Below are 25,554 nucleotides of genomic sequence, written 5' to 3' on the forward strand. Positions count from 1 at the left end.
CAAAGTGAAACGAGCTGCCGGTGAAGTGGAAAGGAGAGGCTTCTGAGAACAGTCGCCTATGGATGGCTCTGAAAGGAAAATAAAAGATTCCCTCAAGTATTCCTCCAAACCACGTGTTGCAGCCACTCTGATCCAGAGTTTCTGGTGAAATGAATCCTCGCAACGGAGGGAAAATAAGAAGGGATGCAGTTGTTGCTGGCAGACTGGAGGAAAAAGATATGACAGCACAGCAAGGAGGTTATGAAAAACCAAGAAGACGAGTAGTAAATCACAAATCCACACGTCACTGGAAATTCAATCAAACATTGAAGCAACTACCACTGAAGGTTTCTATCATGATCAAAAAGTAAGGGAGGAAACGTAGGTGACATCTTGAGACTTTTCATTGTCATAAGAGTATTGGTCTGCTGCCACATGAAATATTTAATAAATGATTTCAACCATTAGCCTCCTTGTGCTGACTCACAGGAACATTATCCCAATGGAGGACAGCGCTTCTTCGTCCCCACTCACCCCCTCTTTACAAGCCTGCGCCATAAAATACTCCCAAGTCAAAGCGGGAGAAACGAGAGACCTGTAATTTGCCGGTGCTGCCGATGGACAAATATGAGTCTGCACGTCTGCCTGGGAACCCAAATTACAGTGCACTCCACGGATCTGAGGTCTTCTGTGTAATGCAAGAATGTTTCTTGAGATGTTTCCGCACCCATTACTGTCTCAGGCCACATTTTTCAGAGCATTTTGAAGGGTGCCCCCCTGGATCTTGGGAGTCGGTGCTCAAAAGTCCATGACGGCTACATGGTTATGTGCCATTATGGCTTATTAATCTTGTTTGCTATAATGTCTTGCTGCGAGATCTTCTAAGGGTTTCAGTGATCTAAAAGGGCCTCCAAGAGACATCCTGGTACAACACCACGGAGACTAACCTCTCCCTACCTAAAGGTTCAATATGGATATCTACCCTTATGAGTCAATTTGACAAGACACTACAATAAACTTACGAGAGAAATATCAAGTGAACCTTGAAACCCTTTTACGAATGACCAAACTCCTCTACCGGACCCCAAACCCCATAAGTCCTAATTCCCTGACCCTACCCTCCCTAAAGGAAAATTACAAGACAAATACCAGATTTGAGCAGCTGTCGGGCCTTCAATCTTGAACCTAATCACCAGCAACAATCCTACACTCCTTTACCCGCTAAAACCACAAATCCTAGCCCCTAAACTTCTCTTATCCCCGGATTCTCAGTCATCTTAGTCAGTGGAACCAAAGGCCACAAAGCTTACCCTTCCATCTTGAAGACCCACATCAGTACTAAGGCCTAATAAAGACCACTTGGAGTGGTTGTGGAGTAAAACCCCCTGCACTCTGAAGATATTTTCTATCGGTGAACTTCCTGATCCCTTACTTCCCTCAACCCCCCTGTACCTGTTGCTCTTCTCAACCCCAAAACCACAACCTATTTTTATATCCCCATCTTTCTCTGTGCTGCTTCAAGCTCCGCTTCTCCCAGAGCTTATTGGAGAAAGCCGTGTGGTTGCGAAGGCCTAAGAGGCAGATGGTGGTTGGGACAAGTGCCAGGCCTTTGGGATGGAGTCCCCCGCTGATGCATGTGCTGAAAGCCCGGACTGAAAGTGTCTTATTCATAAAAGTCCACCCCCGCTGTGCTTCAATTTCACTTACATTAAAGACAAATGCAGGATTCAGTCCAGACTGGAGTAAAACAGGTGAAACACGTCAATGCAACTAGAAGGGCATTCAAAACACAGACCTCCACCAAGGGCAAGAAGAGCTGAGATTTATGCATTATTCCATGAGAGATTAGGCAAGGTGAAAAAAAATTCCTGGATCTGCTGGTTTTGTCTCCTGGCCTGTAGCCCAACCCTACACCATGTTCTGCGTAAATCTGTCAAATCATTTTACCGTAATTCTTCTCCAGACCAGATGAAGTAGATTGTTCAAGATGTGTTTTTTCCAGGGTTGCAGGAACATTCGTTTCCAGAGCTTAAGAAATACAGACAGCAGGCAGAGAAAAGACAGAGTCCGGGTTTCCCTGGTGCTGGGGGATCTGACCTGTGACTCACCGCGAAGGAATTACGCACAAGGCTGCACCGGACCAAAGGAACACAGGACTCCAGTGGGGACAAAAGGCCCAAAGAAACTCACTTCATCCCCTCCCCACTTTTCAGGCGGTCTTTTGTGGACAGTAAAATGCCACATCAATAGAACTTGGGAGCCGCGATCCGTCATTTATCATTCTTTGTTGTCTTCTCCATGATGCAGGACCAGCCCTGAGTTACTCCCTCTGAGGTGCTTGTTATATTTGTCTCCACTTACCTACCAGGACCAAATTTTTAAAGGAGACATACATTACTCGGTTTGACTGTTTGAGAACTTAGATGAAAACCTTGTGAATTTTACTGATCAGCTTCTTGTTCAAGAACAAAAAGTTGGGCAAATAGTACTGAAAGAATTATTAGTAGGACATGTGCATGCACTGATTAAATTCAATTGTAAAGGCTGGAGATTCATCTTAGTTAGTTAGTTTCATCTTAAAATCCCTAACTTTTTCTTAAGTCCTTCCAGAGACTCTATACAAGCAATTAAAAAAATCACCTCCCATAATACTTTTAAATCTCATTGCAGGTTATCAAACAACCTTGAGCGTGACATACCGATGACCCTGACTTTTTTTTTTTGTGGGATGAGGATTTGAGCTGCCAGGGAGATATTCCATGAGGAGATGCGTCTCAATTTGAGGATGATTGGTTTCTAGCCGTGCGTCTCATCCTCGGCATGGAGCGTGGCCTATCTCGAGAAGCCAAAGTAAACTTATCCGACTGCTGAAGAAGAGAGGGAAAAAAAAAAAACCCCAGACCATCAGGAAATTAAACCTGTTCAAGGGTTGGAAAATATGACCACAGGAAAGATAGGTAAACTCGTGCTGGGACTCTGTGATGCTCATCTAGAAATTGTTATAGTCTGTGTCCTTTTATGTCTTGTTTGTCAGTGATGTAAACAACCTAAAAATATGAGTAGCATGTGGCTGCGGACCAGGTTGCGACGACGCCCCCAGCAAAAAAAAAAAAAAAAAAAAAAAAAAAAAAAAATCCCCAGACTTAACAAAATCTGCTGTAGCCATCAGACTGAAGGGGAGCAAAAGGAGGTAGAAATAACAGGATGGTCCCTGGCAGCCCACAGCTGGATTTTGATGCAAAGTATCTTTTGTTTCCATCAGCCTCAAAGATAGCAGTTACTGCTCGATAAATCAAGGTTTTTAACTTCCTTGGAAGGGCTTCAGTGCTGAGATGACTTTAATCCTCTGGTCAGACGGCACAAGATTTAAAGAATGGATGATGAATACAAGCCGCCGACTTGATGGTCAGAAGGACCATGCTGTTCGTCTTTTTAATCTCCTGAAAAGTCAGGTTGTAACTTATTGTTGACTTTGCTTTGAAATGTTTCCATTCTGGAAAAAGTGCTATGTATTGAAGATTTGTGTTGTATGTGAAATGAAATGAACTCCCAGCCTATTCGCAGTTCACTATTTTTCTGTGAAACCCAACTTAATAAGTTGAAATAAGGAAGTAGTAATTGTACTTCTCAAATGAAAGGCTTCAATTAATTTTTTTTTCTCCCTTTCCCCACTATTCACAACAGGGCTTGGTCCCTCTCCCCATGAATACTGTATTTCAAGTACAACATGCTGATGTAGGAAAAGAACGGCCTCTTAGGTCCAGTCTAGGTTTATACTGCAAATCGCAAGCTGGTTTGGCTCAAATTTTCCACTCATGTTTCCGTGTTCACATTCCCATTTATTATTATGGAGCTAAATACCGTGTTCCTTGTACTCCCCCAAAATGTCAATTCAAAGTAGCACTGTCTCCCTCTGTCGGAGCACAAACGGCCCTTGTATGTACGGTCACCATCGAGACCAAACACTCTGAAAACACCGTCCAACGCCTCGTAAGAGCTCTCTTGACGCTGGTGGTCCATATCTGAAGCGTGGCCTGCTCCGTGATGATGTCAGCTGATAAATCCATCACACTTTTTGACCAAAGCGTCGTTGGCCGAAAGGGGCCCTGACACAAAGGCAGTCCTGTGTCCTTGTTCCAGGATGCGTCCCGAGCTCGCCTGGTTTTGAATCCTTTCCCACTTGACAACCAACGCCGCGGCGACGGAGAACACTCGGAGGTGACAAGTTGCTTGTCACAGGACGCGAAATGAAACCCAAGCTTGCGGTCATGACTCACGAGGTTTTATTAGCTTGAATCTCACCAAAGCGTCCCGTTTTCTGCTTTTCAAAAGGGAAAGGCGTAAATTATCCGACAAGGCCTGCTCAGCTCGGCAACATTGTTCAATGATGTATCTCGTCACAGCTGCCAGTCATTGAGTCATGTTCTTTCTTGTAAGTCAACGCAACTGGAGTCAATTACAAGCAACCTAAAGATATATGTAATAAGTTATCAGTCCTTTTCTGTAGAAGACAAAAAAGCACTTGATGGCTCATACTGTGGAGTTATGACGTGCTGACGACTTTATCTAATGTATCAACTGCGGGTGTGGGGTCATGCTCTGTTCCTGTAAAAATCTGCAGAACCGACACTTGAGAATTTTTCACTTTTATTAGATCATCATTCTATTAAATGACCAGACTCTGGTTCATTGAGTCCATAGAGGTTTCTCTTCAGCGTACTACCAGTCGCAATACCTCAAATTTTTACGTATGGGCTGCAACCGTTTTGGGGCTTGGGAAATAAAGTGTTCTGTCAAAATCCTGTCCGCAGAGATTGCGTCCCCAGAGAACTGGACTATCATCAAGAATCTTTCACTGGTTTTGTCTTTCAGGCCGGAATCGGGAGAAAGGGTGTGGTCGCCGGTGGTTAGCGAAGATGGCAAGACGAGCCCTTACATGGAATCTGACTCCCAGGTAGACACCAATTTTCGTTACCAAAAACACTTGTGGAAGGTATATTCCCAACTCAGTCCACAAGTTGGATCAGGGCTTGGTAAACTCGGTCCTCGAAGGCCGGAGTCCTGCAGGTTTAGGATGTTTCCCTTCTCCAAACACAGCTGATATATGATCAGCGCATCACATAAGCCTGATAACGATCCTGTTGATTGGAATCGGCTTGTGTTGGAAAAGGGAAAGCTCCAAAACCTGCAGGACTGCTGCTTTTTTCGAGGACCGAGTTTGCCTACCCCTGAGTTGGATCCTGCTTTGAGTGTTTTTTGACACTTGAAACCCTGAGTTGAGATGCCGTGTAAAGCCAAAACTCAGGTGCCTGTCTGGACTTGGTACGCTGGTGATCTAAATCACAAAGTATTGTAAGGTAAACTGTTTATTAAAAAAAAAAAAAAAAAAAAAGATTCCCACACTAAAGACGAATTCAAACTACACTGAAATGTTCTCAAGAAGACTTTTAGACTTTTTTTTTTTAGATTGTTGAGACTGGTGCAGGAGGTTATTGCATGTGTTTTAGAAGGAGCATGTTTGTGACCATACATTTGCACTATTATACATGCACTTTAAAAAGTTGGTAAGTTTTATTATTAAGGCCACAAAAAGGTGATCAATTTGTCATATTAATACTTTTGAACAGTGATTCTTAATTATCTGCTTAGCTTTATGGCAAAGATGGGCTTTTGTTGTCAAGTTTTCTTTGGTTCATTCAGAGTTCAGAAAGAATCACCGTGGGAATTGCTTTTTTAAAAAATATATATATATTTTTTTACTGCTTCTATTTCACAGTGCTCAACTTTGATCTCGATTTAAAAAACCATTAAAACTTGATCCTGTTCTTTTGATGGCTATGATGATCATTGGCTACAGACCACAACTTGCCATCTGGGGCTGTAAATTAAGCAAAAGGCTGTCTGTGTTGATCATAAACAGCATCCATAGAAACAGTCAAGCCTCGCTCCAGGAATAGCGTGTCCCGGCATAGCGTATTAAAAAATGAACAAACGCATTCAGTGTTGGAAAAAGTCGATTGTTCTCCGATCGTACCAGCTGCCAGCACAATCGAGCCTATTGCAGATGCGTTTTCCGCTGGTTCTGAAACGTTTTGGAAGGGATGGGAGGTGTGTAAGTGCCTAAATGTGTACACATGTGGATAGAGACTTCGAAAGAGACAATGACGACTTTGTGGGAAGCGTCTTTTGTCAAGCCTCTTGGCCGTGGCGAGACCGGTGGCAACCACACAAAGAGCTGAGGTAGCATTTATTATCCACCACCTCATCAATAGACGCTTGACGTCCTTCCAGGACTGTATTACTTTCAGCTCGGGAGACACAATGAAAGCAGTTGCATTGTCTTGTGTATCAGGAATTGCGGTCAAGGGAGACGAAATGCTTGGTCTTTTGCAGTATTGCCTGAGGGGCTTTTGCTCTGAAACAGCCAGACCGTTGAAACTTCAGTCAAGGTCAACTCTAGTGTAGATTTCGTGATATCTGGATACCTTAGACAGATGATCATTAATAAAAACGTGTCTTGCACCTTCAAACGTGAATACCACCCTTGTGGCAGCTTTGTCGGAAACTACAGGTTTCATCATATCCTTTACCGAAGCCAATTTGCAAATTTTTGGCTAACATATAGCTCAAAGCTTGAACGCTGCCGTCATACAAATCAGGAACAGTCCAGTGTGAATTGCTAACATTAGCCAAATGGCTCGCTGCCATACACATCAGTTGTTTTCAAAGACTTGTGAGTCAGGCGTCCTGCGTTTTTGTCGGAAACTCCAAGGTCAAGTCTCGTGTGGATTTCGTCATATCTGGCACAACAAACAAATTACAAATTTTTTGGGTGGCCAATGATACGATATGCCGAATAAAATGTACCGGCATGTTGTACCTCATATAAGTCAGAAACGGACCAGAATTTTAAGATAGAAGCGGTTAGCTTGACTGCTAATGTTAGCTACTCTTTAACTTGCTATTCTGAGGTAGAACATTTAATTTTTATTGACTTTTTCCTCAACAAGCAACATTTTTTCATGTCATGGACTGCGGGCTGGTGCAAGCATAGTGTTGGAGCTATGATAACTTGTAGATGTTAGACGTAACGTAATAGTGTTTGTGTTGGAAACCTCCGTCAAGGTAAAGTCTTATCTAGACGAATGACTTATGATTAAGCCTCAGAACCCTCAAAATTTGAATGCTACCATTGGACAAATCGGAACAGACCAAAATCTTCAACACATAGGCAGTGGTGTTGACATTAACCAACTGGCAAGCTACCTTATCACATTTGGATTACAATCAATACACCTAAAAAATGTATGTGGTACTCAAAACATACACGTCAGAAACAGACCGAACTTTTGAGACAGAGGCTGTGGGGTCGACTGCTAACATTAACCACAGGGCTAGTTAGCGGATATAAGTTGCTTAAAATCACAGAAATCCAGTCAAGGTTAGAAACGGACCAAAATTTTGGTAAAAATGCTAACCGCTAACATTAGCCAACAGGCTAGCTGCCATGTGTCATCACTCGTTCTCAAAATGCTGTTGTTTTTACCAGTTTTGTAAGTTTTGTCGGAAACTTCGTTCGAGGTCAAGACTCATGGACAAATGACACATTTTTGAAATGTCTAACACAAACTGGATGCCATCGTGTCACTGGCTTAATTATATCAAATAATCAATGTGCTAATGCACATTGGAACATTAACTGACACGCTTATGTAGCGCATTCATATTGGAGACCGTGTTATTTACATTGGTGACTCACACTGAGCTAATTACTGGATGGAGATGACAGCACACGCTATGTACGGCTGTTGGCAAGCTACTGCATTTGTGTCATCATCATCGTCATCATCATCATCATCCAACATATTGAGAGACTGGCAAAGCATCTTCGTCTGCTTCCTCCTAAAACACAGCTTAGCTCTATACTACACGAAACCAAAGACACATGCTGACACGCTTGCAGCCCGAGGCGAAGCTCATCTGGAAACAAAATGGTGTCGCTGTCATCCATCACTGCTACTTCAAAAGCAGCCCCCCTGCAGGCATTGCAATCATTCCCTCGTTCAGATTTTAGGGCCAAAATAACGATTATGGACAGGAAGACGAATGGGAACAAATGGAAGCTGTTAAAATTCAGCAATGGAACAAATAAATGTTGACTTTTAGGACCTTTAAGACAACAATTGGGAGAAGAAAATGTTGACTGACAGAGGAACCTTCAGGGGATCGAGAAACCTAACCCTAAAAACAAAAATACTGCTTCCATAATTCAAAGGGTTAAAATATGGCTATGAACGGAGTGAAGCTAGTTTACAGTTGCTAGTTAAGAGATTTAGTTGCTATACTGTAGAAAGTTTTCTGTCAGTTATAGCGACAATTTTACAAAGTAGAGTAGTAGACACGAGCAAGTTTATTTCCCGCTGAGAAATGTCTCATTCCGTGTTTATTTGTTAAATTCTTAAGGATCTGGTGCATTATAAAATATGCTACGTTATATAGCTATCGAGTGATTATTTGTTTTTGTTTTTAGCATTGTTGCCTGTCATATTTGAACTTTTTCTAAAATCAAGGGGGTGGGGCGGGGTGGGGGGGGTGTACAAATTTTTAGCAAGCATTTAGCTAGTAGCTAATATTGTTTGTGATATTTGTTAGCCTACTAGCATAATTGCCAAAGTTGTTTTAACTATTTAACTTACTGCTGCAATATAAAAAAAAAAAAGCAAAATGGCAACATGCTTGCTAAATGTGTTGTGAAAATGCTCAAATTTGACTGAGATCACAATGCTATTAGCCTAACTATATTTATGCTATTTATCAAGAATTTCAAGTAAAAAAAAAATAAAAAATCTTTGCAAAATTGTATATTTTATTTTATGATCATATCACCTAGCCCTTGGATGATGATGCATTTAAGCTGTCCTTATTTATTTCTTTATTTATTTTAACTATTGTCTTTGAACAATTATTATACAGTGGGAATATAGTTGCAGTTGGTTAGGCGACCAAGGAATTGATTTAATCCCAGTCAGGAAAGGCTATTTTGCGTGTGAATGTGGTTTTATTTTATTTTTTTAACTATGGACAGACTCCTGCATATATTTCTTTAAACCTTGAGAACACATGTTCCCTCCGTCAACATGACCCAATCGGGTTTGACGTCACCACACAATCGTCTTTAAAGAGCAATGGAATTAAAATAACATCATGTCCATCCGCCCACTTATTTTCCTATGAGAAAGCATTTTCTCTGGGAAAGTCTCCCCCCAATCTCTTGTCAGCAATTTAAACTTCAAACATCCGCTTCTGTTCTTTGAAAAAAACGTTTAATAAACTGACATTTCCAAACCTCCCCTTAGTTGGAAGTTCTTGGGGGTAGCCGGTCGGTCGGCGTTAAACGGTAATTCCTGGCGCGAATCGTCGGAAATGAGTTGCATGGCAGTTGGGAAGCCGCAGTGTGGAGCTCTTCCAGGCTCGGCAGGAGCTGACAGATGAAGTCCTTGCAGGAATTTCTGACCTCAGGGTTGTCCAAAGTTCGGTCTGAACGTCATTTGCGACCTGCTGGGCGTTTTTTGGCCCAATGCATATTCTAGTATGTACTAGGGGTGTGAATTGCCTCGTACCTGACGATTCGATTCGTATCACGATTCACAGGTCACGATTCGATTCGATACCGATTAATCCCGATACGAATTTCTAATTCGATTGTTGCGATTTTTTTTCATTCAAATTTAGAAAATACTAATCAGTAAGCTTGTAGAGTGTAAGATTTATATGAAAATGTATTATTTATTTATCTGAAATTTCAGTCTTATAGAGGTTGTAATCTGTTTCATGTTTAAACAGCATTAAAATAAAATATTAAGGCTTAATGTTCCGTTCATATAACATTCTTCCATGCTTAAAGGTACACTCAGTATTATACAGTGGCATCTAGTGGTGAAACAATAAATCATTCGAAAAAAAAAAACAATTGTTTGTGTTAGTAGTATGTAAAAAGATATGTTGTATCGCATAAACGTACTTTTGTAAAATATAACGGTTAGTCTAGAAATCGCAAATTATCTTACATGTCCGCGCCTCGCCTGCTAGTGTCTGCCATGTTTCGCCGCCATCTTTCTGCTACGGGTGCCGTCAAAGACAAATTTCAGCGCTCCATTTCTTAACGCGTTTTTGGAACGCACTTCCGGTTTGTATGGCGACCGCATGTCCACGAAGAAGAAGAGTTTCCGGTCCCCGAAGAGAGCATTATCAAGCATCACACTTACTTTGGGAATTTATTTTATTTCAGCGCGACAAAACAAGAGTTTATATTGTAGCCGCATTTGCCAGATGGAGAGAAATGAGGAACAGACTAGGTTTGGGACGTGCCGGTGCCTTCGACTGCTTTCTACTTGACCGGTAAGTAAGAGTACATTTGTGTTTACGTTTTGAGAGCGAGAGAACGATGTTCGTACCTTTGTTTTACGATCACTGTATCTGTTGATTAGCAACTCCGCACCACTCGAACGATTTCGTTATGTAACTACTTGCTTTGAAAAAAAAAAAAGATTCCCGCTGGCACGTTATATTTAGAGTAAATGCGCAAGTTATTGTGTAATGTAATGTAACTGTGATTTCGGAGGTATATTTGCCCATAACTTCAATAGAGAATCTAAAGCATACTGTATTAGTGGAGGAGTTGAAAATTATTTTCGTTGTGGTTGGTGAAAATAGGGTTCTCGAAATTAATTTTCGGCAGGGAATAACTTTCTGGACTTAAATGCTGGCTGTACCGTAAGCACTGCTAGAGTCTGAACTCTCTCACTCAAGTGTGTACTGGTCCATTGTGTAATTGGGTGCACAAGAATTTACAGGCTGCCACGTTTTCCACGGAAATTCGACAAGCAAGCAGCCTTTGCATATTCTATGCAGTATGCAGTCAAGTTACTTTTATCTAGCTAATACAATGTTTTGGGCCCAAAAACTAAAGATCTTACCTCTATTTTGGGGGCTTTGTTGGAAAGTTGGTGACATATAGTAGTATCATCAATTATTCTATTTTATTTTATAATTGTGTTTTTGTTTGTGTCACACTAGATCAACAGCCAAACTTGAGGGGTTCCAGAACCATATTCTGATGTATACAAGCATTCATGCACCGTTTAAATACATCACCGACCTGCAAGAAAAAAAAATATCAAGGGGAGAGTCAGCAGCCATATTGGAATGCCCCGAATGAGGACACTTGAATGGAGGACCCCAGAAGGCTTCGGTGTTGTACCACCAGTATCTCCACCTACCATATCTGAGCTGCAACAAACTGAAGTCAGCCGACGTCTTGGTATGTCATTTACATATGGACGGCATTGCACACTACATGAACTTTTTGTGTGAAGCAATACGGAATGGTCACATGTACAAGCACCACTTGTTTTACACAGGACCTGCTGACCAGGTGTCTGAAGCCATGGAGTGACTCCTCCCTCACTTTCCTCAGCAAGCCTTTGAAGAATATGATATCATCGTTGGTGGGAACATGCCCTCACTCCATAACATGTACTTGTGCAGTCAAGGAGAATGTCAAACTTAATAAAACCAGCAAACATTGAAGTGACTTCATTTTTACTGCAGTCTGTTCACACAATCAATGGACAAGCCTTCCTTAATTTTGCCCCAATAACATCATAGAGTAGGCGAAAAGTAGTGTTACAGATCATACTGTGTTCGGGAGAGTTTGAGGAATGTTGCAATGTTAATGGGGGGCAATGTCAGCACACACACACACACACAAAAAAAAAACATCATGGTATTGAGTTAATCAGATATTTTAGCTGTGTACAACACATACCTGCTCTGTAACACTACTTTTGGCCCAAACCTGTATGTCTATTTTCCATATTTTGAAATGCACAGCGTATTGGTAAAATTCTGGAACAACTGCAATTCATGTAGCTCATTATATTTTAACAGCATTTTTTTTTTTTTTTAGTTAATATGTTCATTTCATGTAGACTTTTATTTTACTTTATTTTATTCATTCATTTTCATGTACTGTACCTTACATTCATTGGCCAATGAAGAATTCCTTGTCATTGCAAGCATTTATAATAATTCTCCAGGCTTTTGATGTTTTACATTTCTGGTCATGTAAAATAGTGTTAGGTTAGGTGTCGAATGAACACTGCATGTTGACGCCAAAGGAAATAGTATTTTTTTAGTTATTCAAAATGTACAAATTAACACACAACAACAATATACAAGTTATACAAACTACAACAACAAGTGTCAGACATGGACTAATTATATGCCAGGTAAAAAACCTTTGTATTGTCCTCAAGGATCTGGGAAAGTGTCACTTATTTGCTACAAGTCCACCAAGGTGCTGCAGTCTGGGATCCAGGTACAGGAAATCATGGTGGTGCTGATGTGGGATCCAGGTACAGGAAATCATGGTGGTGCTGATGTGGGATCCAGGTACAGGAAATCATGGTGGTGCTGATGTGTCTAAAAGTATTTCTTGGTGTCAGTCTATCAGCTGGACTTGGATATCTTCATGTTCCTCCATGGTCATTTCCTGTACGAGTCTCTGCAAGAAGGTAACAATTGTATGTCAGATGAGGTACCAAACAATGAACTGAAAGTCACTGAGCCAATGAAGTACATTATTACATGAGCAAGACTATTTGTGAAAGCCATGTAAATTCCTGCACATCGAAGTACAAGGAAGCTGTTGTATCTTCAATCAAAACTAATTAAGTTGCTTAGTGATATTTATTAGGTAAAATTGTTCAACATGGTGACAAATCGATATCTGAGTAAAGGGTTTCAAATGTTTTTGTAAGCAGCACTTTTCTGAGTGGTTAGTAGCAACAAGACACGGGGGGGTTACGAGTCTGAGTTGCAGATGTGTCGTTCAGTTAACACCATTATTTTTGTACGATATACTAAACATATCAGCAAACGATGTAATCTAAATACCACATATTCCAAGCAAAGGTATGTTTTGAGCCATTCACATGCATGCTCGAATGGAATTATTTTTCCATGATGACATAATTGTACGTTACGAGGCACCGCGTTCTCTTCCTCGTCGTCTCTCTCGCCCCCTTTGAGATGGTCCACATGTCTATAAAACGTATAACATAACTGTGTGTTCTCTGTTGCATGGTTTAGTTGCACTAACAAATATGAACATAGATAGCCATTATCATTAGCTGACGTACAGTATTTCCAAACAATGCCGACAAAAATATTAATTCTGAAATTAAATGACTAAATCACAATTATTAGGGATCTGTACAGTATGTCTAACAAATGCAATTCACTTACGTCATCACTCGAGGGATACCAGAAGTTGTTTGCGTTCTGTTCCGGTGAAATTGGTGGTAGGCTGTTGAAGTAGGGTCTCTCTGGGACGCCGTAGTTCGTGTGCTTAAAATCATTGCATTATCTTGTTTGACCGATAGATGGCGGTCGTGAGCTACACACTGGGGAATCCTAAAAAAAAAAAAAAAAAAAAAAAAAAAAAAAATCGATTTTGCCTATTATTGAATCGATTCGAGAATCGCGCGATGTAGTATCGCGATATATCGCCGAATCGATTTTTTTTTAACACCCCTAGTATGTACAGTATTCCCCTGCTTGATTGTGGTTTATTTACTGCAGCCCTGCAGATATTTCTGTGGAACTACTCATCTAACAGAGGAATCATCATTCAATTGATGATTCAATTCAAATGTATTGCGCAGAAAAGTTAAATAAAAATCATACGCTATGTTTCATAAACCCAAAGTGAAGTGCCTCCCCACGTTCTTCTATTTTTCAAGTGGTCTCCGGTGGAAAGGTTTGGACGTTTTGCTGAATGGAACGACTCGAGGTTGTCTGATTCCAAACTGGGGGGAAAAAAATTCCAACTTGTAGTCATTCCAGCTGACTGGCTTCTAGCAAAACGGAATCACTTGAGGGTTTAAGATTCTCGTGTGTTTCCAAAATGTGTTTAGTTTACAGGGACCACCGGTGCTCAATCCCCTGCCAGGGAATCCGCCGAAGCGTGTCGGAAAAGTCTTTTTGAAAGCGCTCAACACCTGTGACCCGCTTTATTTGCTTGTTTGGGTTCACTCTTCATCTGCTTAAATCCTCCCTCAAACGTGTCCAAATCGGTCTATGGTTTCTCCTGATGGGGTCAGGGTGCTCTCTACAGGGGGTAAGCAGGTCACAGAGGTTTGTTTCAAATCCAGAAGAATCATATTGTTTGACTTATTTTCAAGGATTAATGCTGGATTCAGTTTTTATTTTGTCCTAATTTTCCCACTGGCTTTGTAGCGTGTAGCTTTTAAGATGGCTGCTCTTGTTGAAACACGGGTCCTCCAAATCCGTGTACCTGATTTATCCCTATCCCCCACCAAGGAAGTTTATATTTTCAAAGCCGTTTGTTTGTTTTAGGTAAGCTCATTCAAATACTCAACCAACTTCCACTGAGTTATTTTAGGGCAAGTAAGAATCCATGAAATTTGAGTACATATCTGGTCTTCACTGTTTCAAGCGGTGATCTAGCACCCTACAGGCCCGTGGCCAGATGCCATGTTGTTTTTCCCGTCTTTCTGACCTGCCCTGCCGCCCATCTGTCTGTCACCTCCTCTCCAGGCCGTCTGTCTCTCCTCCCCTGAAGGGCTGGTTTGTGTTTGCTTAGCGGTGCAGAGCACGATGAGAAGGGGGCCTTCATTTTGAGGGTCCACAGGGATTAAACCTTGCGGGAGAATTAGGTAGTGGTGTGTGTGTGTGTGTGCGTGTGAATGTTTGGGTTTCCGGCCAATCACGGCAGAGCCAGGCTGGGGTTTCAGACACATGATTTCAATTAACGTCCTCCACCTTTTACTCCCCCTTTCTCCCTTTCACGCTGCGCCTGTGTCTTTTTGACCTGAGGTACCCTCACTAACCTCTTTCCCACAGAGATCCGACAAAATTCTTTCAAGCTGTATCAGAAAATCTTTGGACTTTTGTACACACAATATCTGGTGTGATGTTTGAAGTAGTTCTCAGACAGTGATAATGGCTTTCAACCCGACATGGAAGTGAGCGTATGGTGTTAAACCTGAAACCCATATCATTTTTTTCTGGTATTTTCCTCCGAACAGGCGGTTTCCTATCTCTGGTACAACCTCAGAAGCTTCATTTTGAACCTTTTGTTGTGGTACTTTTCACCAGAACACAGACACAGAGAAACAGCCGGTTTGGTTGCCAGTGAATGTGCGGAATACCTTTCCACACAGGAGTCATTCCGTATCTGTTAGAGCTTTGATACTACATCCAAAGGCCGGGGGAACTTTGAATCCCATCCCATACTGGTACCTTTCACACAGCAACTCCAGAAACAGCCGGAAAGTTCCCTACTCTTACAAGACTGTGTGAAAAGGGCTACACAGATCCCTTTAAATCTGCTTCAAACCCTTTCCCAGCATTGTGGAATACCCTTCCACACAGGAGTTATTCCGTGTCTGTTAGAGCTTTGATACTACGTCCAAAGGCTGGGGGAACTTTGTATCCCATCCCATACTGGTACCTTTCACACAGCAACTCCAGAAACAGGAAGGAAGTTCCTCACTCTTACAAGACCATGTCAAAAGGGCTACACGGATCCCTTTAAACCTGCTTCAAACCCCTTTCCGAGCATTGCGGCATATCCTTACACACGGGTGCTGTGTGGACCCTGTTCCCGCTCTGAAACTACGCCAAAAAGTGGGGAAAATTGAGATCTCCTCGACCCCGGTCCATGTTGATACCAATCACACGAGAACCAGCTGTAACTGTAGACCTAGCATCCATCCATCCACCTTTGCCTTTCTCACAGAATCAAGCATGGGTGGGATCTTCTGGAGCATTTCTACACAAACAGTCCTCCGGTCAATGTCGTATTGATTTATTTTAAACGGATGTTTGAATTTCTGAGGTCCTACTGATGCACCACAGGAAGCATATTGATTTTGAATGTGACTCACGATTGGGTCATATTGGTTTTGAACGTCCTCACAATTATGAAGAACTGGCCTGTTAGATTGTTTGACGAGGTCTTTGAGTTGCTTTGGCTCGTCTTTTATTGTTCACAGAGACTGTCTGGAACGCACCAGGCGATAACAGGGAAGCTTTTTTTGTTTTCCCAAGATGTAAACTTGCTTGTGTGGAGGATAAGAAGCTTCCAGAAAAGGACTGGTAATGGAGGACCCGTGCATCTATGTGTGTGCGTGTGTGTGTGGTCCCAGTAAGTGTCGAGACAAGATGAAATCCAGCTTTTCCCATCTGTTGACATAACCCATCTGGAGAAGCAACACATGCAAAAGTATTGGGACACCTGGTTGTTCCACTGAAAATTGAGTCATTCTCTTCTCTTTAAGAATTGTGACATGGCAAGAACATGATGTCAGAATGTCTGTGGAAATTCTTTAAAAGACACTACATGGACAAATCTGTTGGGATACTTGGTTGGTCAACTGAACATGAAGTTGTTCACCTCTAACTGATGTTGACTCAAATTGACGTCACAGTGCCTTCGGGCTTGCATTGCGAATGCCACGGCTCACCTGTTTTCTGGATTTGGTCACATGACAATGGCAATGCGAGCCCGAGGGTATCTTGATACCAGTTTCAGTCGACAACAGAGGGCGGTACAGGACAAAATGGCTGCTCCCTGAAATTGACGTAAATGATGCTACATGGACAAAAGTATTGGGTCACTTGGTCATCCAGTTGAAAATAGCTGTTCTCTTCTTTTTAAGGATAAATTATCAAAATAATGTTTTTTATTATTATTTTTTTTTTAATAAATAGTAATTTAATACAAAAGGAAAATATGAACTCGTATTTGTGTTTTTCTTACCTAAAAAATTTCTTTCTCCACAGAATTTCCGGCCAATCACCAGCGGCTACACCAACTACAGCCGCAAGCCCTCGTATACCCCCGAACCTCAGCCTCTGCCGCCTCCATTACTACCCATGCAACACCATCATCATCATCATAATCAGCATCATCAGCAACCTACCAACCACACACTCAATGGCCATTCCAAGATCAACAACGGCCACGGCTACGCATACGGCAACGATAACGGTAACGGTAACGGGCACGCTCAGTACAACAACCCGACTCCGCTGTACGCCCCCAATGGCAGCAACGGGGACCGATCCCTACACGGCCAAATGGGACGTCTGAGCCTGAGCGCCCCTCACAGGTGAGGATATGACCTTCACGTATAAGACCACGTAAAGCGGATTCAGAGATTTGATAATGATATTTTCTAGCCCTGAGCCTCCCGCACCTTCCCCCGTCCAGAGCCGCAACGGCGTGGACGTGCAGTCGCACGTCTACAAGATGCTGACAGACTACGAGGAGCCCTCCTCGCAGCCCAAGCAGTCCGGATCCTTCAAGTACCTGCAGGGGATCCTGGAGGCCGAGGACGGCGGTAAGCAGTTTTGGAAGACAAGTTTTCAATTTTTATTGGGGAAAAAAGTAAAACAAAATTTATTAAAATATCAGTGTTCAGTCAGTCAGTGTCCAGTGTACATTGAAAATTAAAAATAAATATACAAAGTACAATTTCAATGACAAGCTCCTCTAAACAGGCAAATAAAAAATGTTAAAAACCTTGGAACACGAAATTAAAAATAAGCCTTTTCTCAAATATTTAAGTGAAAAAGGAATTAAATTTGTTTTTTTGTTTTTTTTGTACAGAACTTTAAAAAAATAAACTAAAAATAAAATCAATTGAAATATGAGTTTTCCTTCAATAATGAAATTGTTTTTAATTAAAAACAATAAACATTAAAATTCAGTCTTGTCTCAAATGTAAACATTTGGAAAAAAATAAATACAATCAAAATGTCAGTTTTCTCACAGTATTAAATTTTGAAATTGTATATTTAAGTAAAGTATGTTTTAAAATAAATGTCCATCCATCATAATGACCGCTTATTCCTCACAAGAGTCGCGCGGGTGCTGGGGCCTATCTTAAAATAAATATAAAATGCAAAATGTGTTCTTAAATTTAAAAAAAATAAACTGCAGGTTTCTCGTAAATAAAATAAAAATGAAACAATACAAATAAACATTTAAAAAAAAATTGAATTAAAATTTCTATAGTTCCGTAAATATTAAAATAAAACACAGTAAGGCACAACATCACAACTAATAACTAACTATAAAAATTACAATGCATTCTTCTGTCAAATAATTATATTTAAAAAATATGTTTGAAATATATCAAATCCAATTATCGATCCAGTCAACGAAGTCGTTTAACATTTAAAACATTTAAAAACATTTTTCAAATATCTTTAAAGTACACTTAAAGTGCTTTATTATCATTATTTCTCCTTTCTCGCGAGGAGGGATTCCCATTGTCGTTCCATAACAACGCGCTACCCGAGCAGCAGCATTATTCAGCGGCAAGATGCCGAGCACCTGGACGAGAAGCCGTTTGCCTGTCTCAGCATTAGTCACATAACGACATTATAAATCCCCGCTTGGCTCGTCCGTCTCGCTGACATACTTTTCCTTTTATAGACGGATGCGGCGAAAGAGAGAGAAAATATGGAGGAGGATGAGGATGAGGAGGGCCAACGGGTGGGAGGAAGACAAGGGGCACTTTAAATAGCTCGGACGAGGAGCGGGAAGCAACCATTTAGGACAATAAAGTCAGAAAAACGTCCTGTCTTAACCAAGTGGAATTTTTACTTGCTCAGGAAATTTTTTTTTCTTCGTTTAATCATAACAAAGTGAATTTTTCCACTTTTGTTTTTGTGCCACTCCACTTTAATGAAGTTCACATGAGCAAACAGATATGAGATAAAACACACGGTGACTGTCTGGGCGGAGGATAAAGTCCGTCTTGTTGACGGACAAGTTGAGCCCCCGCTGAGAGACTGGATTTGCCTTTGAGGGGCTTTTGGAACCAAAGCAAACATCGACGCCTGTTTTACTGGAATTCCACAGACTCCTGGAGATGCCGTCTCTAGTTGGAGGAACAAGACACTTGGGTTTGTGTGTCAAAATTTGGAGGGCTACCAAAAAAACGGCTCCAATCTCTCTTTACTGGATTATAAGTAGTTACATAGCCATCAAAACCTTCAGGCGTCTTCTAGAAAGCAAAAAAAAAAAAAAAAAATGTCAAGAAAAGCCTACTAGTACAACGGAACTTTATTTGGAGTTTATCAGAGGTTTGAAAAGGAGTGGCAGGAGTGTGCCAACTCCCATTTAACAGAAGTTTGAGTCTGATCGGTTCATTCTCAACACCATTGCATGACTGAGTAACTTTAATAAGTATTCAGAAAAATGTCAGGAATAGCCTACAAGAACATCTGAGCTTTATTTGGGGTTATTCAGAGGCATGATATGCTGGCTCCCACATCCTCAGTTCGGAACTGAGTAACTGTATCTAAAGGACCAAAAAAAAAAAAAAATGTCAGGGAAAAGCCTACAAGAACAATGGAACTTTATTTGGGGTTCATCCGAGGTTTGAAAAGGAGTGGCAGGAGTGTGCCGACTCCCATTTAACAGTAGTTTGAGTCTAATTGGTTCATTCTTAACACCATTGCGTAACTGAGTAACTTTAATAAGTATTCAGTAAAAATGTCAGGAAAAGCCTACAAGAACATGTGAACTTTTTTGAAATGGTGGCATGTGATTAGTTCAACCTCATTCCGTGAGTAACTCGATCCAAGTAACCGTAACTTACAAGCAGAACAATGTCAGGAAAAGCCTCCGAGAACAGCTAAACTTTCATTGCGAAAACAACTAGTTAAAAGAGGGTGTGCATACTTATGCAACCACATTATCTTCAGTTGCTTTTTTTTTTTTTTAAATTTCCCTCTCAAAAGGATTTCATGATTTATCTTGGCCTCATTCCTTAACATCACAACAACCTGGCGTTCAATCAGGGGTGTGTAGACTTTATATATCAACCGTAGCTAGCTGACGCCATCCCGCCACGCAGCGCCCGACGGAAACGAAGCTGAACAAGAATCCCGCGAAAAAGGGGGTTTCCCCATGAGACCGCGTTTTGGCTTTCCGGGCGTAAGAAAGCAGCGTCGGCGCTTTCCGACAAGACTCGCCTCCCTCGCGCGATAGCGTAAATGAGCGCCTCTGATTTGCACGCAGACGCGCCGGAGACAGAAGAGAAGGCAGCGCCGTTAGCGTGCCGCCGCCGCCGCACGCTAACGTCCTGGCAGGCTGCTCTCGCTGATTGATGGTCCGCTTCACGTGGCGTGCGAGCTCGTCAGATGTCATTGCAAACACGAAACCCGAGAATGCAGGCATCATTTGGTTTTCATTTTCATCATTTCAACAAAAAATAAATAAATAAATACTGTGCATGAGATCATAAAAAAAGTTTGTAAAATAGTTTATATGTAAAATGATTATAGTTAATTTAATAAATAAAAATAAGAATAAATGTAATTTAATTTCTTGCATTTTTTCTATTACTAACACTAATTCAATCATATACTATAAATCAAAATCAAATATTTAATAATAAATCACATTTAAAAAATAACTGTATACGTATTTGATTTTACTAGTTTTTTATTGTATTGTTTATAATAAATGTATTGATAAGTAGTTGTAATTTTTTATTTCAATTTTTTTAATTAAATTAACAAAAATTAATTAACCAATAATTTAAAAAATACATTAAACAAATGGATGCAATTGTATGATTATTTTTGCTTGATTGAGCAAGTTATTTATTATTATGTGCAACCATAATAAATAACTTGCTCAATTGTTAGTCAATTTTGACTCGTTAAATATCTTTTTTTATTTGAATAAATATTTCTTCTTTCATATTTACATTAAATAAATTAGATAATTATTTCATTCAAAAAATGTAAATATTTAAAAATATATAATAAATTGAATTAAAGCACATTTAAAAGTTTTTTTCTCAATTATTTGTATTTAATTTTAGTTTAAATATTTTTATTTTATTTTTTGTTAAATTATTTTTTGTTAAATTATTGACTAATTGATTAACTATTTAAAAAAATATGTTAAAAAATAAAATAATATATGTAATGTAAATGTATGATTTATCTGCATTAAATAAATTATGACCAATAATTTAAAAAATACATTAAACAAATGTAAATGTATGATTATTTTTACTTGACTTGCCCAATTTGATAGTCAATTTTGACTCATGTTAAATATCTTTTTTTTTTTTATTATTATTTGAATAAATATTTCTTCTTGCGTATTCACATGAAATAAATTAGCTGATAATTTCTTTAAATAAATGTGAATATTTAAAATATATAATTGGATTAAAACAGATTTAAAATAGTGTTTCTCAAGTGTTTAATTTTAGTTTAAATATTTTTATATAATTTTTGTTAAATAATGTTTTATTAAATTATTGACTAATTTATTAACCAATTTTTAAAAAAAATATGTTCAGAAAAAATGTTATGTAAATGTATGATTATTTTTGCTTGACTTGCCCATGATAACTTACCCAATTACTATTTTGACTCATGTTAAATATCTTTCTTTTATTTGAATAAATATTTCTTCTTGCATATTTCCATTAAATAAATTAGCCAATTATTTAATTAAATAAATGTACATATATGTTAAAATATATCATTTGAATTAAAACAGTAAAATAAAAAATAGTGTTTTTTTTTTCTCAATTATTTGTTTTTAGTTTTAGTTGAAATATATTTATATCATTTTTATTAAATTATTTTCTAATTTCTTAATCAAATATTAAATATATATATATATATATATATATATTCATAAAATCAAATCAAAAATATATATGTAGTGTAAATGTATGATTATTTATCTGCAGTAAATACATTTTGACTAAAACAAAATACATTTATTTTGTTTTCTTTTTATCTGCATAGTGTAACATTTTATTTTCTTTTATTTAATTTTTATTGATGTATGCATTTCTTTCTTTCTTTATTGGTAGGCATGTCCCCGACGGAGAGGATGAGAAGCCTGAAGTCTCCGGTGCGATCGCCCATCCCCAAGTTGGGGAGCCCCCTCCCGAGCGGCGTGTCGGGCCTCCAGAAGCTCCCGCAGTGCACGCGCTGCTCCAATGGCATCGTGTAAGTACCCTCACGCTAGCCGCGTTAGCGTTAGAGCACTCCTCAACTGCAGAAAGACACTAATTATTTATTTAGTTGGCAAACAAAGAGAGTCTCTCAGTGGGGCCGACATGCGCCAACAGGCAAAACGACCCAGGAAGTCAGGTCACACGCACACGCAGGTGCAGGTAAAAATACAAAAGGTGGTACTCAGCCCTCTTGCTTGTAAAAGCACGTCTTAGGTAAGCGTTGATGTCATGCATTAGTCATTAACAACCAAGCATTATTATCATTGTATGAATGTAGGTGGGTGAGGTTTATAGTAACTTTATTCTGCCTCCCATTTTATTTTAGGGCTAATTCCGCTGTTGACCTCTAGGTGGCGGCACACTTTTGTATGACGCTAAATTTGATAGAAGAATGAAAACAGGAAGTACTCTCAGCTCATCCGAGTTTTTGATGAACTTTTGCTGATTATTGAATTTTTTATTAATTTTTTCTTCAACAGGCGAAGTACAAATAACCAAATTCAGAGTAGGTAGTTGCACAAGTGTGCACACCCCCTTAAGTTAAATGGGAGTCGGTCGGTCGTCCAGGGTTATTTGTTTTGGAATTTTCATTTTAGGTAGTTTTGATTTCATTTTTTGTTTTTGTTTTTTTAGTTTTAATTAGTTTTCAGGGTGGTTCTGTTATTTTTTTTCATTATTTTTTTTAGTTATTTAATAAATGTTTAGTTTTTATTTTGTTTTAGTTAGTTTCAGTATTAGTTTTAGTTCTTAAAAAAAAAAAAAAAGTGTATTACTTGTGTGCAATATTGGTAAAAATAAATCTGCTTAAAATCACATTCAACATCATCCCCAAAAGCTTATGCATTAAATTACCAATTACCAAAGACTAAAACGAAGGGCATTTGTAGTTAGTTTTGTAAACATAAAATGGTGTTTCAGTTCGTTTTAAACATTTTCGTTTTTATTCTATTTCGATAACGAAAATGTTTTTTGAATTTTAGTTTGTTTTTTTCCTTAGTTTTTGTTAACTAAAACCTCAGTCGGTACACCATTTAAAATGCCTCTGATTAAACCCAAATAAAGTTATGATATTCTAGCAAGCTTTTCATGGCATTTCTTTGCCTACTTAATTTGCTTTTTGTTAGCCAATTACAAACTGGGGAAGTGGCTGTGTTCTGAGTGAGCCAAACACATTCAAGCTCATGTAAAATGGGGGTCAGCAGGTCATGGCCCCGAATAACCTCCAAATAAAGTTCCGATGTTTTAGTAGGCTTTTCGTGACATTTCTTCTCCAAACAAATGTTGTTACTTCATTACAGTTACTAAGTTACAAATGTGTCTCTGTGTCTCATTCATGCTCTTTGCTGTTCTAGTAGGCTCCCCCCCCCCCCCCCCCGAGTTGCATTTTAAATCAATTTAACTTAATTAATTAATTCAATATAATAAAAGAATTGAATAATAATGAATGATTATTAATAATGGTGAATAATAATTATAATAATTTAATATTTAAATAAATAATTAATTTAATTTAATCAAAAAAAGTTTTAATCGATATTTTCTCAAATTTCTCATCCTTTTTTTTATTTATTTTTTTTATAAAAAGCCTCTGGACATGTTTTTTTTTTTTTTCCCACCAGGGGCACCATCGTGAAGGCCCGCGACAAGCTGTACCACCCCGAGTGCTTCGCGTGCGACGACTGCGGCACCAACCTGAAGCAGCGCGGCTACTTCTTCATCGAGGACAACCTGTACTGCGAGACGCACGCCAAGGCCCGCGTGCAGCCCCCGGAGGGCTACGACGTGGTGGCCGTCTACCCCAACTCCAAGGTGGAGATCGTGTGAGGCGGACGCAGGACCCTTTAAAAAAAAAAAAAAAAAAAAAAAAAAAAAAAAAAAAAAAAAAAAAAAACACGCACATTGCCAGCTCCGCCTTCGCAAGTGTAAACAAAAAAGGCCGGCGGGAGGAGGATGAGGAGAGTACTTTTTCTTTCTTTTTTTTCTTGCTTTTTTTGTTGTTGTTTTTTAAACGCCGCGTTTCTCAGGCTGCCTTTACCGAAGTGACCCATTCAAGAGACAGCCATTTGCTTCTCAGCTATGAAATAGTGGATGCCATAGATTCATCTATTCATGGATTGTTATATACAGCTCTATTTTTTTAATATTTAATTGGTTTGGGAGGGTGGGGTAATCCTGGTTGTCAAGGAAAACACTTATTAGCGGTTTATCACCTACTGTATTTCAAACAATTTGGGAATTGGGGTTAATTATTTCTTATTTTTTTTGTTTCTGCAGATCTTTTTTTGGGGGGGTAATTGGCAGTTTATCTCCACTTATTCAAGACCTTGTTGAGTAAAAAAAAAAAAGGCAAAAAAGTTTTTTCCCCCCCAATCCATTTATAATGAGTGTCAATTTTTTTCAGTTTTTGAGTTTTTGAAAACTATATTTTTTATGGGGGGGGCAGGCAACTCCAGAAAAGCTTTTTTTTCCCCCTCTTCCTTCCTTCCCCTGGGTTAAAAAAAAATAGAAAAGGGGGGAAATTGTTTTCAGTGCATTAATATTAAAAAAAATTAAACAATGTTTTTTGGTTTATTTTTTGGGGGGGAGGCAACCCCAGAAAATGCTACTTAGTCATTTTTGCTGGGTTTAAAAAAATAAAACAAAAATGTTTTTCACCCCCCCCCCCCCCCTTCAAAAAAAAAAAAAAAAAAAAAAAAAAGCATTTAAGAGTTAGGCAACCCCCTAAAATGCCAAATGTTTTGTTTTTTTGGCTATGATTATGATGATAATAATAATATTATTTTTTATTTTTTATTTTTTTTTCTGTATTCATAATAAAATATAATGCAAATTTTTGCTATTCGCGGGCCAGTTGTGGAAAATGCTCATTGGCGATTTATCCCCGCTTAGTTTAAGAAAATAATTAAAATAGTCAACAATGGGGACCTAACGACGACATATATTTTTTTCTATCAAAAACTATCATGGAATGGAAGATGAGAAATTTTTTTCTAGTGTGCAATTGTAAATGTTGAAAAATGTATATTGTCGCCACACTATACTTTTTTTTTTTTCCCTCCCCCCTCCCTCTTGTACATATAAACGCTAACTGTGTGCCATCTCTTTGTTTATTAACTTATTGTCATGCCAACACTCAACACACAACCGTTTGGAAAATAACACAATGTATCTAATTATTGTGCTATAATCATTAGAATGTGAATAATCAGACGGCTTTATTTCATGTGGAGTCCCTCAGGGTTCCATCTTTCAAGTGCCTGAACACGCCCCCTGCTGATGTCATTTACATGCCAACTGCATTTTTTTCTGGATTGTTTTGACTTCACTATTAAATGATTTATTTGAAGAGTGTGGTTTTTATTTCTTTCTTTCTTTCTTAATGTAATTTCTTTTTTATCATTGATTGTAATTACATTTTGATTTTCACTTTAAAAATATACTATAAAAAAAAATACATTTAGAAAAGTTCAGCAATTTG

The 25,554-nt window shown here is 39.1% G+C and overlaps 1 protein-coding gene and 1 long non-coding RNA gene across 2 annotated transcripts in view; both read left to right on the plus strand.

Moving 5' to 3' along the window:
- Positions 1 to 25,422, plus strand: part of pdlim4 (PDZ and LIM domain 4) — a 37,542-nt gene extending 12,120 nt beyond the window's left edge. The window contains exons 3-7 of the mRNA XM_077505098.1: positions 4,852 to 4,933; positions 16,852 to 17,180; positions 17,251 to 17,411; positions 21,930 to 22,068; positions 23,696 to 25,422. Of these exons, the coding sequence (XP_077361224.1) occupies positions 4,852 to 4,933; positions 16,852 to 17,180; positions 17,251 to 17,411; positions 21,930 to 22,068; positions 23,696 to 23,900 (916 nt within the window). The 3' untranslated portion in view covers positions 23,901 to 25,422. The remainder of the gene's footprint in view (positions 1 to 4,851; positions 4,934 to 16,851; positions 17,181 to 17,250; positions 17,412 to 21,929; positions 22,069 to 23,695) is intronic.
- Positions 10,114 to 11,568, plus strand: LOC144006319 (uncharacterized). Its single transcript, XR_013279775.1, has 3 exons — positions 10,114 to 10,377; positions 11,056 to 11,299; positions 11,400 to 11,568. It is a non-coding gene; the product is annotated as an uncharacterized LOC144006319 (long non-coding RNA).
- Positions 25,423 to 25,554: the final 132 nt, after the last annotated feature.

The sequence above is a fragment of the Festucalex cinctus genome, chromosome 18 (assembly GCF_051991245.1).
Source record: "Festucalex cinctus isolate MCC-2025b chromosome 18, RoL_Fcin_1.0, whole genome shotgun sequence".
Taxonomy (NCBI): domain Eukaryota; kingdom Metazoa; phylum Chordata; class Actinopteri; order Syngnathiformes; family Syngnathidae; genus Festucalex; species Festucalex cinctus.